Source organism: Theropithecus gelada, chromosome 16 (assembly GCF_003255815.1).
Source record: "Theropithecus gelada isolate Dixy chromosome 16, Tgel_1.0, whole genome shotgun sequence".
Classification (NCBI taxonomy): domain Eukaryota; kingdom Metazoa; phylum Chordata; class Mammalia; order Primates; family Cercopithecidae; genus Theropithecus; species Theropithecus gelada.
In genome coordinates this window covers 73,431,053-73,446,692 of record NC_037684.1, presented here as the reverse complement: position 1 = coordinate 73,446,692, position 15,640 = coordinate 73,431,053, and the positions used below count along the sequence as shown (strand labels likewise).

General features: G+C 43.3%; 1 protein-coding gene across 2 annotated transcripts in view; it reads right to left on the bottom strand.

Moving 5' to 3' along the window:
* AKAP10 (A-kinase anchoring protein 10) overlaps positions 1-15,232 on the bottom strand; it is a 77,785-nt gene extending 62,553 nt beyond the window's left edge. For both annotated transcript variants that reach the window (XM_025363048.1, XM_025363049.1), the window contains exons 1-2: positions 14,968-15,232; positions 4,897-4,944 (exon numbers count right to left, since the gene is read on the bottom strand). In XM_025363048.1, coding sequence (XP_025218833.1) covers positions 4,897-4,944; positions 14,968-15,055 — 136 coding nt within the window. In that variant the 5' untranslated portion in view covers positions 15,056-15,232. The remainder of the gene's footprint in view (positions 1-4,896; positions 4,945-14,967) is intronic.
* Positions 15,233-15,640: the final 408 nt, after the last annotated feature.

Below are 15,640 nucleotides of genomic sequence, written 5' to 3'. Positions count from 1 at the left end.
TCAGCAAAAAATACTTTACAGGAAAAGTAACTTAATCAAGTGGCAGAAAATTGGGAAGAAAACACTCTATTTTTTTTTTTTTTTTTTCAGACAGTCTTGCTCTGTCATCCAGACTGAAGTGCAGTGGCATGATCTCGGGTCACTACAACCTCCGCCTCCCAGGTTCAAGTGATTCTCCTGCCTCAGCCTCCCAAGTGGCTGGGATTACAGGCATGAGCCACCACACCCAGCCAGAAAACATTCTAGTATTATTTATAATTCTCAAAATACTGTGCCAAAAAGTTAAAAGAGCGAGATCTTTCTCTGAGAACTTCTATTGTGTATAAAGAGTAACAAAGCCAGAAAGCATTCTAAAATATGGATTATTTTAAAATCCTTAAACCTTGCTTGCTTTAGGAACAAAATTAAAATTGCAGAATAAATGCTTAGGGTGGGAGGAAACCTAGAAAAACATTCCTTAGGCCGGGTGTGGTGGCTCTGCCTGTAATGGCAGTACTTTGGGAGGCCAAGGAAGGTGGGTCACCTGAGGTCAGGAATTTGAGACCAGCCTGACCAACATGGTGACACCCTGTCTCTACTAAAAATACAAAAAATTAGCTGGGTGTAGGGGCAGGCGCCTGTAATCCCAGCTACTTGGGAGGCTGAGGCAGAAGAATTGCTTGAACCTGGGAGGCAGAGGTTGCAGTGAGCTGAGATCGCACCACCGCACTCTAGCCTGAGCAACAAGAGTGAAATTCCATATCAAAAAAAAAAAAAGATAAAGCACACTCAAAATTCTTAAAATATATTTTTAGTAGTCTGAAGAAATATCAGTATCACCCTTTTGGCTTCAGAATAAAGATAATTTCAGTCATTCAATAATAGTTGTGGGAATTACAAAATGAAGAGTGACTGTCTTCAAACTATTTTTTCAATTTTAAAGGAAGGTTTATTTTTATTTTCATGAGAAATTGGAAGGAGCAAAATAATTTTTAGCTTATTTATAAACAAAAGCCAGTTTTCGTGTTCAGACAAGTATGAGTCTATAGGAATTGTGAGACTCTTGCATTGTTTCTTAATTAGATGTATATAATATAAAATGCTATTAATTCATTTGTACAAGGCTTTCCCTGGTCCCTCCTAACATCTCTGTTAGAACTAGTAACTTATTTTTACCACTCCTTCCTGATAGTCTATCTTTCTTGGTCTCCATGGTATTATATTCTCCTAATTTCCTCTTCTATCTGCTCATTCCTTTCATTCTTAAAAGAATACCCATTTATCAATGCCCAGTGTGTCAGATATGGCCTGCTTCTTTGGCTCCTCTTCTTGACGCTATCTGTTCTTCTTTTATTCTTTCTGCTAGAAAGCATATTTACTCTCAAATCTTTAATTATTACTACAGCAATACTTTTCAAACTTTTTTAAAGCTGCAACCTCCTTTGCTTACCCCCAAAATAAACTTAACAAGGGGTCGGGCGCGGTGGTTCATGCCTGTAATCCCAGAACCTTTGGAGGCCGAGGCGGGCGATCACGAGGTCAGGAGTTTGAGACCAGCCTGGCCAACATGGTGAAACCTCATCTCTACTAAAAATACAAAAAAAAATTAGCTGGGCATGGTGGCACGTACCTGTAATCCCAGCTACTTGGGAGGCTGAGGCAGGAGAATCGCTTGAACCCGGGAGGCGGAGGTTGCAGTGAGCCGAGATCTCGCCACTGCCCTCCAGCCTGGGCGACAGAGCGAGAATCTGTCTCAGAAAAAAAAAAAAGTAATTCTGGCAAATTCAAGGGGAACATCTTACTCACACCCTCCACATGGACTCTTTGCAACAGCTCCTGGGGTACACCTCTGCAGAGCAGATGAGAAATCCCTGATCTCTATCTGTGAATTGTCTTTGACCTGGACTTTGGTCTTGTATCACTGATTACCGCTACTAGGCATTCCCATCCACACTGACTTTACCATCTTCAGCACAATCTATCTAAATACCAACTTAAAACATCATCGTCTGATTCTCCTCTCAATTTCCCTGTCTGTTCAATCCACCAGTCTCCAAAACTCAAAATCTTGGTCCCATTCTTTTTCACTGTATCTGTTTACTTGCCAAGATTTGTTGACTTTTCCTTCAAGATGTTTAAACATTTACTTACCTGTTTATTTTTAACACCACACCCTCAGTGCAAGTCTGTCTGTATTATAACAAAAAAACTTCTGGGGTCTCCATCCTGCAAATCTCTTCCAGACTAACCTTTCATAAACACCACACTTACAGCATCAGTATCTTGCTCAAAAACCTACAGTGGCTTCCTGCTTCCTGTCTCAATTCTCTTTTCTGGTCTTTACAGCCTTCTATACCTTCATCTCAATCTTTCTGTAAAAATCTCCCTTTACTTGTCTGAAGGCCCCTCTGCCCAATATATCCTCAAATAAGAAGCTGGGCTGGTAGGGAGAAAAGAGAAAGAAACTCTCATTCAAATCTTTCTTAATCTTCAACTTTTATACAAGGTAAGTGTCATTTCCATGAAGTCTTCCCTAAACTTCAGAAATCATTTGCTGACCTCAAATTCCTCTGAACTCCTTGTAATGCTTCACTTAGTTTGATGAATTCAACAAATTGAAGGCTATGTTAAAACTAGATAATGATAGCTACCAATGGAGGACCTATTATATACCAGGCACTATACTAGTTTCTCTATGTATCTTTTTTTTTGGATATTATTTCATCTATCTCTCATGACAATCTTGTAAGACCATATTTTCCTTATTTTAGAGGTGAAGACAAAAATGAAAACAAGCTGAATACTTTGCCCTAGGTTAATGAGCTAGTAAACAGCCATTTCAACAGGCAGGATTTCAACCTAGGTTTGCTAGACTCTAAAAAATCACTCTCTAACCTGTGGTTTACAATTCAGACCTTAAAATTACTGTGCATATAAAATAACATATGTAACATATGTAAATGAATGACTCAAAAGCACCTCCCACCCAACATAACAAAACTGAACATATAATTTCCTGGCTTGGTTCTGTCAGGCAAGTCGGAAGGTAGGTATCAATCTTAAATATTCCTCTCTCTCACACCTCATATTTAATCAATAATAAACTTCTATCCATTTTGCCTCCTAATGTTTTTTCAAGTCTGTTCAGATCTCTTTATTTCCATCACTACCAATCTAGGCCAAGCCATCTGTGGAATTACTTGATTAATGTTCCTCTCCCCTATTAATCTGGAAGTTCAATGAGGGCAGGACCTAAGTCTTTTTTGTTTACCATTACAGTCAGTTTTTGTCTAATGCCCAGAATAGAAGAAGTGTTCTATAAATGGCAGCTATTATTATTTTGGTTTATTTGCTACTGTTCTGTATATAAGTTTGTCTTTCTAATGAGACTGCAAACGTCTTGAGGGGCTGTTTCTGGTACTGCTTCTGTATTATCCTAAGGTTAAGTCAGTGAATGTTAAGCACAGGTTATATACTATCATAATCAGAGTATGAGCACAGAATTTTTTAGCCCGGTAGAGATTTAGAAATTAACTAGGCCAATCCCCTCATTCAACAAATAAAGAATCTGAAGAAAGCTACAACTTCCCAAGGTCGTACTGTTAGTGGCAAAGTTTAGAGTGAAAGACTGGTGTTCTCACTGCCTGAGACGTCTAAGTTCCTTCCTTCTACTGCAATCATATCTAGTCTTTACAGTTCTCTGCTTGAGAAGGGCTTTAAGCCTTTATCACTGCCAATCAAATTTTGCTCAAAGAAGGCAGTTTGAACTAATGTGGAATCCAACCGGCTTTAAATAAGAAATAAGTAAAGTAGGCTGTAAAGTACCTTATTTTTTTCCCCTAATTTTACAACTTTCCTAGGTTATAATTAGTCTTCTTCTCCAGCAAATTGAGCATATAGAATACTCAATGCGAGCAATGCAACATAAACATATTTGAAAGAAAAATCTAAATAAGCACCAGTCTACAGATTTTACAGAAATAAACTGATGAAATTAATATGTAATGACTATGGAAACAATTTCCATTATAATTTTCCCATTTCAATCTCTGTACACTGGACAAATAAAATCAGTGAATAATATAGCATCTTTAAAAAGTATGCTCTAATCTATAAACAACGACAATGTATCAATCCCAACAAAAAATAAACAAAACTAATATATTTTAAATTAAGTTTGTTCATTCAAATAAAAAAGCAAAAACTGTAATCTACCATACTTCTGGATAAATAGCGCCAGTGCTTTCCTGCAGTTAACAGACTGCTCAGTTAGGAGTATTCTTCATTTTTCGTCTTACTAAATAAAGTCAACTAATCACTTTTAGGGAACAACTAAATATGTGATTAATAAGAAGGGCACTGGTTCACTGTAATCACTAGGATAGCCAATACACAGAAGGCTCAGTAAAAGCCTACTTATGGCCGAGCGTGGTGGCTCACGCCTGTAATCCCAGGAGTTTGGGAGGCCGAGGTGAGTGAATCACTTGAGGTCAGCAGTTCGAGACTGGCCTGGTCAACATGGTAAAACCCTGTCTCCACTAAAAATACAAAAATTAGCTGGGCATGGTGGCGGGCACCTGTAATCCCAGCTACTCGGGAGGCTGAGGCAGGAGAATCGCTTGAACCCGGGAGGTGGATGTTGTAGTGAGCCGAGATGGCACCACCACACTCCAGCCTGGGCGATAAGAGCAAAACTCTATCTCAAAAAAATAATTAAAGTAAAAAAACCTACTTATTATATGCTAGGTGTTAAAGTGTTATACAGGTTAAAGAGGGAAATAAATCAAAATCATAACTAATTATAAAATAAGGCAGAAATGATTAATGCCAAAAGAGAGAAGATAACAGGATTAAAGAGTCCACAAATGCAAAGCACATCACTCTCTAACGCAGTGGATTGCAAAGGGCAGAACTTACCTTTAATGGACTTGACATCTGAGGTCTTCTCTTGTTCTTTGCCTTTCACTAGAATATAAAAAGATAATTATGACCAATTTTGCAGTCAGAGATCCACTCAATAATATTGTAAAAATTAGACCAGCTTTATTCTAAGATGAGTATTCAAAGTTCTAGAACAATGGACAGCCTTGGACGACAGCACAGGAGGGCAGTTGTCAGCAAAGGCTTCTCTAAGGAAGTGACCTTGAAACAGCATCCAGTCAAAAGAGTTGAACCTGCTTATGGAGAAACAATGTAGTCACGGGCTCTACCACTTATAAGCCACGTGATCTTGGACAAGTTACTTTACTTCTCTGGGTCTTAATTTTCTTGATTTATAAAATTAGGTCAATAATAAAAACTACCTTAGAGGGTTATTGATGAAAAAAAAAAAATACCTGTAAGGGGCTTAGAAGGGTGACTAGGACAGTAAATTTAGGACAAATGTTAACCAATATTATTACCACGCATCATCCAGAGTACTAGCTACTAGAAGCATAGTGAAGAAAGTTCTCTGGTTGTGTATCACATATTACTTCTTATTCTTCCCATAGCATCAAGTAAAAACATCCTAAACCTCTAACACTCAAAGTATAATAATTTGTCTGGGCCAGGCACGGTGGCTAACGCCTGTAATCCCAGCACTTTGGGAGGCCAAGGCGGGTGGATCACCTGAGGTCAGTAGTTCAAGATCAGCCTGGCCAACATGGTGAAACACCATCTCTACTACAAATACAAAAAAATGAGCTGGGCGTGGTGGCGGGCACCTGTAAGCCCAGCTACTTGGGAGGCTGAGGCAGAGAATTGCTTGAACCCGGGAGGCGGAGGTTGCAGTGCGCCAAGATCACGCCACTGTACTCCAGCCTGAGTGACAAAGGGAGACTCCATCTAAAAAAAAAAAAAGATAAAAAAAATTTGTCTGTAAAATAATCATATAATTGCTTCTTTATTACATAAAACAGTAAAAATTCTGCTGTAGATAATATGACATCCAAGATAAGAAGGTGCCCAGCAGCTTAAGCCAAGTGTGAATTCTATTATAGGATCTGACATAAGACTATTTTAAACCCCCTTTTCTTTTTTTTTTTTTTTCTAACATTAAACTTTAAAAAATCTTACTAGGAAAAGGTTATCAAAATAAGAAATGCCAAAACGTGCCCATCTCTCTATTTGTGCTCTTAAACACTGAAAGGTGAAAGGCTAGTAGCAGGAAAGAACTCGCCCCCAGAGTATCTGGTTGAAGTCGATACATCAACTGTTGAGTGCTTAGTATGTGCCAGACACGCTCCCAGCTCAGAAAAGGCAGTGATTTTGCCTTCAAAAAGTCTACATTCAAGTGTGTGGAGACTAACATGAAAAAAATAAATAAGATCGTTGCAGGTACTCATCACTGCTATCAGGAAGACAACATTTAAAAATGTTGTAGGGTGACTGGTGTTTGCAGCCCTCTCAGCAGCATCTGCCCATGGACTACATCACTCACTTGAAACATTAACTTGTCTTGGCTTCCTTGACTCCTCTCTTCTGCATATACATCTGTATTCCCTGGCTGTTCCTACCCATTCTTAAGGCTTACAATACCATATATATGCTGTTACTCCTAAATTTATATCTCCATCCTAAATCTTTTATCTCAAATTCATATAGCTAACCACCTACCTGCCATCTTCTATAATTCCACTTGTCTAAAAGGGAACATGTCATCTTCTCCCAAAACTGTTCCTACCTCAGTCGTCATCTTCCCTCATGAATGACACTGTCATTCACCCACTACTCAGACCACAATTCTGGAAGTCATCCTTAACATGGTCTGTTTATTACCTTCCACATACAAACTATGACCAACTCATTCTACTGCTAAAATAAACCGTCACGGTTTCACTTTTACCACCCTAAAAACATTCTCCTACTAACACCAGATCTCCTATGTTATACTTCTAACAGACATGCAACTCAACAATCAAATATCAGCATTTTGCTTCATTTCCTTCTGTCCCCCTAAGTATTATACATAGAGTTTAGAGTTCCCATGAATCACCACCTGACCCTTCCTTTCCCAGATATAAATACTATACTAAATTAGATATTTTCTGGCTGGGAACGGTGGCTCACGCCTGTAATCCCAGGACTTTGGGAGGCCAAGGCGAGTGGCTTACTTGAGGTCAGGAGTTCGAGACCAGCCTTGCCAACATGGTGAAAACCCATCTCTACTGAAAACACAAAAATTAGCAGGGTGTGGTGGCGGGTACCTGTAGTCCCAGTTACTTAGAAGGCTGAGGCGGGAGAATTGCTTGAACCCAGGAGGCGGAGATTGCAGTGAGCTGAAATTACACCACTGTACCCCAGCCTGGGTGACAGAGCAAGACTCTGTCTTAAAAAATAAATAAATAAATAAATAAATAAATAAATAAATAAATAAATTAGATGTTTTCCTTCCATGTCTGTTTTTTGACTACGACCACATCCAAATACTTTCTTTTTAATTTTTATTTTTTTGAGACAGGGTCTTGCTCTGTTGTCCAGGCTAGAGTGCAGTGGCCTGATAATACTCAAACTCCTGGGCTCAAGTGATTCTCTCACGCCACCATGCCTAATTATCCTTTCTGTTGTTGAGATGGGGTTTTGCTATCTTGCCCAGGCTAGTCTTGTACTCCTGGGCTCAAGTGATCCTCCTGCCTTAGCCTCCCGAAGTGCTGGGATTACAGGTGTGAGCCATCACACCCAGCCAAATGTATATATACATTTTAATAGTATTATTCTGCACATCTTTAAAAATTACATGAATGGCTAAGCACAGTGGCGCATGCCTGTAATCCTAGCACTTTGGGAGGCCGAGTTGGGTGGATCACTTGAGGTCAGGAGTTCAAGACCAGCCTGGCCAACACAGTGAAACCCCGTGTCCACTAAAAATATAAAAATGAGCTGGGCATGGTAGTGCATGCCTGTAACCCCAACTACTCGGGAGGCTGAGGCAGAAGAATCACTTTAACCCAGGAAGTGGAGGTTGCAGTAAGCGACATCACGCCACTGCACTCCACCCTGAGTGACAGAGTAAGACTCTGTCTCAAAAAAAAAAAAAATTAATTACACAAATGGCACTCCACACATATCTGATCTGTATTCATTCAATAATCTGACATGACTATTGATGCAGTTCTAGTTCATTCATGCAGCTCTAGTTTATTCATTTTAGCTATTTAATTCCTTTATAAATATACCTTTATTTACTCATTTTCCTATTAGTGAACATTTACTTTATTTCCTAATTTTCACTTAAATATTCAACTGATGAACATTCTAGTACACGTGTTCCTATGCATATAAGCAAGAATTTCTCTAGAATAAACCTCTAGAAACGGAATTGCTAGGTAACAAATTATGTGCATTTTTTTTTTGGCCAGGAGCGTTGGATCACGCCTGTAATCCCAGCACTATGGGAAGCAGCTCACCTGAGGTCAGGAGTTTGAGACCAGCCTGGCCAAAATGGCAAAACCCTGTCTCTACTAAAAATAAAAAAATTGGACGGGCGTGGTGGCACACGCCTGTAATCCCAGCTACTCAGGAGGCTGAGACAGGAGAATTGCTTGAGCCCAGGAGGCAGAGGTTGCAGTGAGCTGAGATCATGCCACTACATTCCAGCCTGGGCGAGAGAGACTCCGTCTCAAAAAAATAAATAAAAAACAAATTATGTGCATTTTAAATGAAAGTGACTGTACCAGTTCCATGTACTCAGATAGCCACGCTTCATAGTCTCATCCTTGGTATTTTTAATTTTGCCAACTTATTAGTTTTGAAATGGCATTTGATGTTTTAAATTCATTTCCTTGTTCCTCTGAGGTTAAAACATCCTTTCATGTTTATTGGTCATTTTGGTTCCTCTTTTATAACTGCCTCTTCATGTCCTTTGTCTTTTACTTATTACCTGTAGAAATTGTAGAAATTCGGCCGGGCGCGGTGGCTCAAGCCTGTAATCCCAGCACTTTGGGAGGCCGAGGCGGGTGGATCACGAGGTCAGGAGATCGAGACTATCCTGGCTAACATGGTGAAACCCCGTCTCTACTAAAAATACAAAAAACTAGCCGGGCGTGGTGGCGGGCGCCTGTAGTCTCAGCTACTTGCTACTTGGGAGGCTGAGGCGGGAGAATGGCGTGAACCCGGGAGGCGGAGCTTGCAGTGAGCCGAGATCACGCCACTGCACTCCAGCCTGGGAGACACAGCGAGACTCCGTCTCAAAAAAAAAAAAAAAAGAAATTGTAGAAATTCCATACATGTCCTGTATGCAAATCTTCTCTTCTGTAAGTATCTTAGGTATATTTTATTGTATAAAAGTTTTAGGTTTTTGTTTTGTTTTGTTTTTTGAGATGGAGTCTTGCTCTGTCGCTTAGGCTGGAGTGTAGTGGCGCAATCTCGGCTCACTGCAAGCTTCGCCTCCTGGGTTCACGCCATTCTCCTGCCTCAGTCTCCTGAGTAGCTGGGACTACAGGCACCCACCACCATACCCGGCTAGTTTTTTGTATTTTTAGTACAGACAGGGTTTTACCATGTTAGCCAGGATGGTCTTGATCTTTTGATCTCATGTTCCGCCCACCTCAGCCTCCCGAAGTACTGGGATTAAGTTTTAATGTAGTCAAATTTACACAACATATTTTCCTGTGTCTTATATTAAACAATATCCCTTCCTATCCCGAGATCAGGACTTTCCCCCCTACCTGTTCTTCTACATGATTTTAAGTTTTGTTTTAACATGCTGGGCTCTTATCTACCTGGAATTTGTTTCTATATCAAGGATTGGCAAACTACGGCTCATGGGCCAAATCCAACCCACTACCTTTTGTTTCGTTTTGCTTTAAGACTCCATCACCGGCCGGGCGCGGTGGCTCAAGCCTGTAATCCCAGCACTTTGGGAGGCCGAGACGAGCGGATCACGAGGTCAGGAGTTCGAGACCATCCTGGCTATCACGGTGAAACCCCGTCTCTACTAAAAAATACAAAAAACTAGCCGGGCGAGGTGGTGGGCGCCTGTAGTCCCAGCTACTCGGGAGGCTGAGGCAGGAGAATGGCGTAAAAACCCGGGAGGCGGAGCTTGCAATGAGCTGAGATCCCGCCACTGCACTCCAGCCTGGGCGACACAGCGAGACTCCGTCTCAAAAAAAAAAAAAAAAAAAAAAGACTCCATCACCCAGGCTGGAGTGCAGTGGCGCTATCTTGGCTCACTGCAACCTCTGCCTCCTGGGTTCAAGTGATTCTTGTGTCTCATCCTCCAGAGTAGCTGGAATTATAGACACGCACCACCACGCCCAGCTAAGTTTTGCATTTTTAGTAGAGACGGGGGTTCACCATGTTGGCCAGGCTGGTCTCAAACTCCTGACCCCAAGTGATCGTCCGCCTCAGCCTCCCAAAGTGCTGGCCATGCCTAAACTGGCCCACTACAGGTTTTTGGAAGTAAAGTTTTATTGTAGCACAGCCATGCCCATTTGTTTACACATTATCTGTGGCTTCAAGGATAGAGGAGAGTGTGACAGAAACCATATGGTCTGGAAAGCCTAAAATATTTACTATTTGGCCCTTAACAGAAAAAGTCTATTGATCTGATATGTATGAGAGGAGGCAGGAAATTATTTTTTGCCAGATAATGGATAATTGGCATCATTTACAGATCAGTCTATCTTTTCCCAACTAGGAACTCTTTTTATATCCAAAATTCCCATATATACCTGGGTCTGTTTTTGTGCATTTGTTTTGAACATATACCATAAGTATCAAGAATGGAGGCCAGGCGCGGTGGCTCAAGCCTGTAATCCCAGCACTTTGGGAGGCCGAGACGGGCGGATCACGAGGTCAGGAGATCAAGACCATCCTGGCTAACACGGCGAAACCCGGTCTCTACTAAAAAATACAAAAAACTAGCCAGGCGAGGTGGCAGGCGCCTGTAGTCCCAGCTACTCAGGAGGCTGAGGCAGGAGAATGGCATAAACCCAGGAGGCAGAGCTTGCAGTGAGCTGAGATCCGGTCACTGCACTCCAACCTGGGCGACAGAGCAAGACTCTGTCTCAAAAAAAAAAAAAAGTATCAAGAATGGAATGGAAACCAAATGGAAGCCTATAGCAAAATAATGCTGCCTCCTCAATCTTTATAAAACCAGCTCCCTCTTGACATTTAAGCTCAGATTTGAATGTCATCTCCTTAGAGGACATCTTTAACCACTCAATCTTAACAGAGATGACTGCCTAGACCAGGGTGTTAATTGTCACAGATGGTGAGAAGTGGTAGGATTTGGATATGTGTGAGGTAGACCTAACAGATTTGCTGATGGATCAGATATAGAGTAGGAGGAAAGAAGAGGTTCAAGGATGTACTAAAGTTTTGGGCTGAGCAATTAAAAATCCAAAAATGCAGCCAGGAGCGGTGGCTCACGCCTGTAACCCCAGCACTTTGGGAGGCCGAGGCGGGTGGATCACCTCAGGTCAGGAGTACAAAACCAGCCTGACCAACATGGTGAAACCCTGTCTCCAAAAATTAGCTGGTCGTGGTGGCGCATGCCTGTAATTCCAGCCACTTGGGAGGCTGAGGTAGGAGAATCACTTGAACCCAGGAGGCAGAGGTTGCAGTGAGCCAAGATCCGCCACTGCATTCCAGCCTGAACAATAAGAGCGAAACTCCATCACAAAAAAAAGAAAAAAAAAAAAGCCAAAAATACTACTTACTGAGAAAAACTGATGAGCGGGTTTAAAAGGACTAAATCTGGCATAAAATTTTAGATATCGCAAGTTGAAGGTATCTACTGGATTAAGTTTGTCCAACCTGCAGCCTATGGGCCTCATGCAGCCCAGGACGGCTTTGAATGAACCCAACACAAATTCGTAAACTTTCTTAAAACATTATGAGTTTTGCGATTTTTTTTTTTTCCAGCTCATCAGCTATTGTTAGCGTTAGTGTATTTTATGTGTGGCTCAAGACAATTCTTCCAGTGTGGCCTAGGGAAGCCAAAATAATGGACACCTCTGTATTAATGAGGTATAGATATAAAGTGAACCTAAAGTTGCATATACCAATCTGGATTCAGGGGCAAGGATCCAAGGTAGTGATGTCAATTTGGGGCTCAACGCATTGGTGGTATTTAAAGTCTGAATAGAATCCCTAACAGACCATCTCCAGCTTCTACTCTCACCACATCCAGTCTCCAAAAAGCTTCTAGAATGATTTTTTTTTTCTTTGAGACAGGATCTCACTGTGTTGCAGTGGTGGGATCACAGCTTACTACAGCCTCAAACTCCTGGGCTCAAGTGATGTTTCTGCTTCAGCATCCTGAATAGCTCACAACGCCCAGCTATTTATTTTTTCTTTTTATAGAGATGAAGTCTCTCTATGTTGTACAGGTTGATCTTGAACTAGCCTCAGGTGATCCTCCCGTCTCAGCCTCCCAAAGCACTTGATTACAGGCATGAGCCACCGTGCCCTAAAATGATCTTTTTAAGATATAAGTTCAGATCACTCCTCTTTTGAAATTTTAAATTAACATTCTCTCTGTATTTTGTTTGACACAGGGTCTCACTTTGTCATTCAGGCTGGAGTGTAGTGACTCAAATATGGCTCACTGTAGCCTCCACCTCCTAGGCTCAAGTGATCCTTCTGCCTCAGCCTCCTGAGTAGCTGGGACCACAGGTGTGCACCATCACACCCAGCAAATTTTTTATGTTTTGTACAGGTCTCATGTTGCTCAGGCTGGTCTTGAACTCCTGGGTTCAAGCTATACTTCTGCCTCAGCCTCCTGAAGTACTGGGATTACAGATATGAATCACTATGTTTAGCATCTCGGCATTAGGAATAAAACCTAACCATGGCCTGTAGAGCTCTCAATCACCTGCCAGTTGCCTACATCTATGCCCCAGTCACAGTAGCCTTCTTTCCTCTCTTGAAGGGCACCATGTTCTTTCTTGCCTCCTGACCTTTGAACATGCTATTCCCTGGCCTCTCTAGTTACCTCCTACTGATCTTTCAGCTCTAAGTTTCAAGGTCACCTGCTGAGTCCTCTAACATCTAACCAAAATGTGTTTCTTCTCTTAATCTTTCATAACACTTTACTCAATTTGTTAAGTATACACCTCTACACACACACTTACATTGAGCGGGAGGGAGAAAAGAGGAAGAGATTTGTTTGCTTATTTATTATCTGTCTACCCCAGGAGACAATAAACTCCATGGGTGCAGGGACATTGTCTGGTTCACTACCCAATCGTGAGGACCTAGCACAGTGCCTGGCAGACTGTGGACACTCAAAAGATATTCGTTGAATAGAGACAACAGTCTCTTGTGCAATATGCAGTTTGTCTCATTATTCTTAGAATGCTTTTCCCCCCTTAAAAAAACAAAAGGTAACCACTGCAATGCCAACAAATTAGAGAGCTATTAAGTATACCCCTGCCTTACCAATAAAGATTCCTCCTTCTATTTTACCTGTTTCATTCATTCAGCACTTTCATTCATTCATCACCTAGCATCAGTTACCAAAACCGTGTACCTACTTAAGAAGTATTTAATGCCATTCAGAGTTCAATGGGCCTTTGGGAATCATCTAATTCTCAGCTGACAGAAGACAGAAAGGTAGGTTAACTGGTCTGTCCCCCGTTACAGTTAGTAGCAGAGCTGTCATATGAATCCAAGTTCCTGATTTTGTTTAGTGCTTTTTCCAAAACCCGTTTCTGGCCGGCCGCGGTGGGAGGCTCACTTGAAGTCAGGGGTTCAAGACCAGCCTGACCAACATGGTGAAACCCCGTTTCTACTAAAAATACAAAAATTAGTCAGGCATGGTGGGGCATGGGTAATCCCAGCTACTTGGGAGGCTGAGGCAGGAGAATCGATTGAACCTGGGAGGTGGAGGTTGCAGTAAGCCGAGATCGAGACGCCATCGCACTCCAGCCCGGGCGACAAGAGCGAAACTCCGTCTCAAAACAAAAAAAGAAAACAAAACTCATTTCTGTTTGGTACTGTTTTTTTTTTTTTTGAGACGGAGTTTAGCCCTTTTTGCCCAGGCTGGAGTGCAACGGTGCAATCTCGGCTCACCGCAACGTCCGCCTCCCAGGTTCAAGCAATTCTCCTGCCTCAGCCTCGAGTAGCTGGGATTACAGGCATGCGCCACCACCCTGGCTAATTTTTGTATTTTTAGTAGAGACGGGGTTTCCCCACGTTGGTCAGGCTGGTCTTGAACTCTGACCTCAGGTGATCCACCCACCTCGGCCTCCCAAAGTGCTGGGATTACAGGCGTGAGCCACCGCACCCGGCCTCTGTCTGGTACATTTTATCTGAAGCAACAGGAATTGACAGGAAATATCACTGCTGTCCACAGATCCACACTTGCTCACTTCGGATATGTATTTTTAATGAAGTGTAACAACCTTACCCAAAATCAAACCCAAGCTGCTTCTACGTAAATATTGGGCAGGTAATACAACTGAAAATCAAAAATGTAAGTAGTTCGTTTATAAAGTTAGGCTTCCAGTAGCTAGTAAACTTGCAAAGTCATCAAAAGTAGTGGTCTTCCTCTTGGGGAACTTTAGCAGTAAGTAATTTTATTTTAGTAACAGCAGTAACTACCCCTGCCCCCAAGAGGAAATTGTAAGACAGCACTGGGTGAAGAAAACAATTTTTTCACATGTTGCTTTTAGACATAAAACCCTATTTGGAAAATTCAGACTTCCATAATAAGGTTCTAAAAAGATTTCCTTGATCTTGATCCACGGTCCTCAAAAAAACACAAAAAAACTAACCACCACCTAAGAACTGTTCTTAACCAAACAAGCAGGAACTTCTGTGGGCTTTAGCAATCGCTTCTGAACCAGCGCGACAATTCTCCTCTGACCTCGCGCAAGAAGACCACCTTCTCCCTCCCAGAAGAGTCCCGGAGCAGAGCAAGGCACTCAGGGGGCATCTGCGCCGAAGCCGAAGCTCGCTGAAGGCCTTGCTGCCGCCCTGGAGAAAGCCCTCGCAGGCCCACCTGCCCCACCGCCGCCCCTGAGGCCCGGCCTGACTCCCCGCCGGCGCCCCCTCAGCTACCTTTCCGCCGGAAGAAGGACATGGCGGGGCCCGGGTCGGGGCGGAGGGTGCGGGGGGACTGGCGCGGGGAGGGCCCGGCTCCCCTCATTCAGCAACCGGCCCGGACTTCCGGGTCCAGAGGGCCCGCCGCACTAGCGCGAAAAGGGACCCTTCTTCCGGGAGTGGGCCCCACCGCCTCCTCGGGATGCCCAGGCAGCTCCAGCCGCCATATTATCAACAAGCCGCCCGCCCGGAGTTCCGGTCCTTCCCCGCGCTAGGCTTCACGGGAGGTCAAGCGCCGGCCCCGCCCCTTTCCCCCACCGCCTCCCGCGGGTGGAGGGGCGCACGCCCGCATCGCCCGCGTGATGCGCGCGTGCGACCCGCGCCTCTTTCCCGGGCCCTGGGTGCCTGGAGCAAGCCACTGTTCCTGCAGCTGTTTTGTGGCGTCTGCCGCCGGCCCCCGGTGGAGCGCTGCAGACCCAGTCTCTGCAAAACTAACCTCCCTGGAGCGGGAGCCCTCCCAGCAGCTGGGACGGGGCGGGCCTTAGGTCCCCGGCTTCCGGCCCCTGGGCACCCTTCAAATTGTGCCCTTCTAAAAGGCAGGGCCAACCCTGCCACGCTCCTGCTCGACCCCTCCTGCTCCTCCGTTTGAGGTTTGCTCACAGGCGCTGGCCGACACGAGCAGCTTCACCCT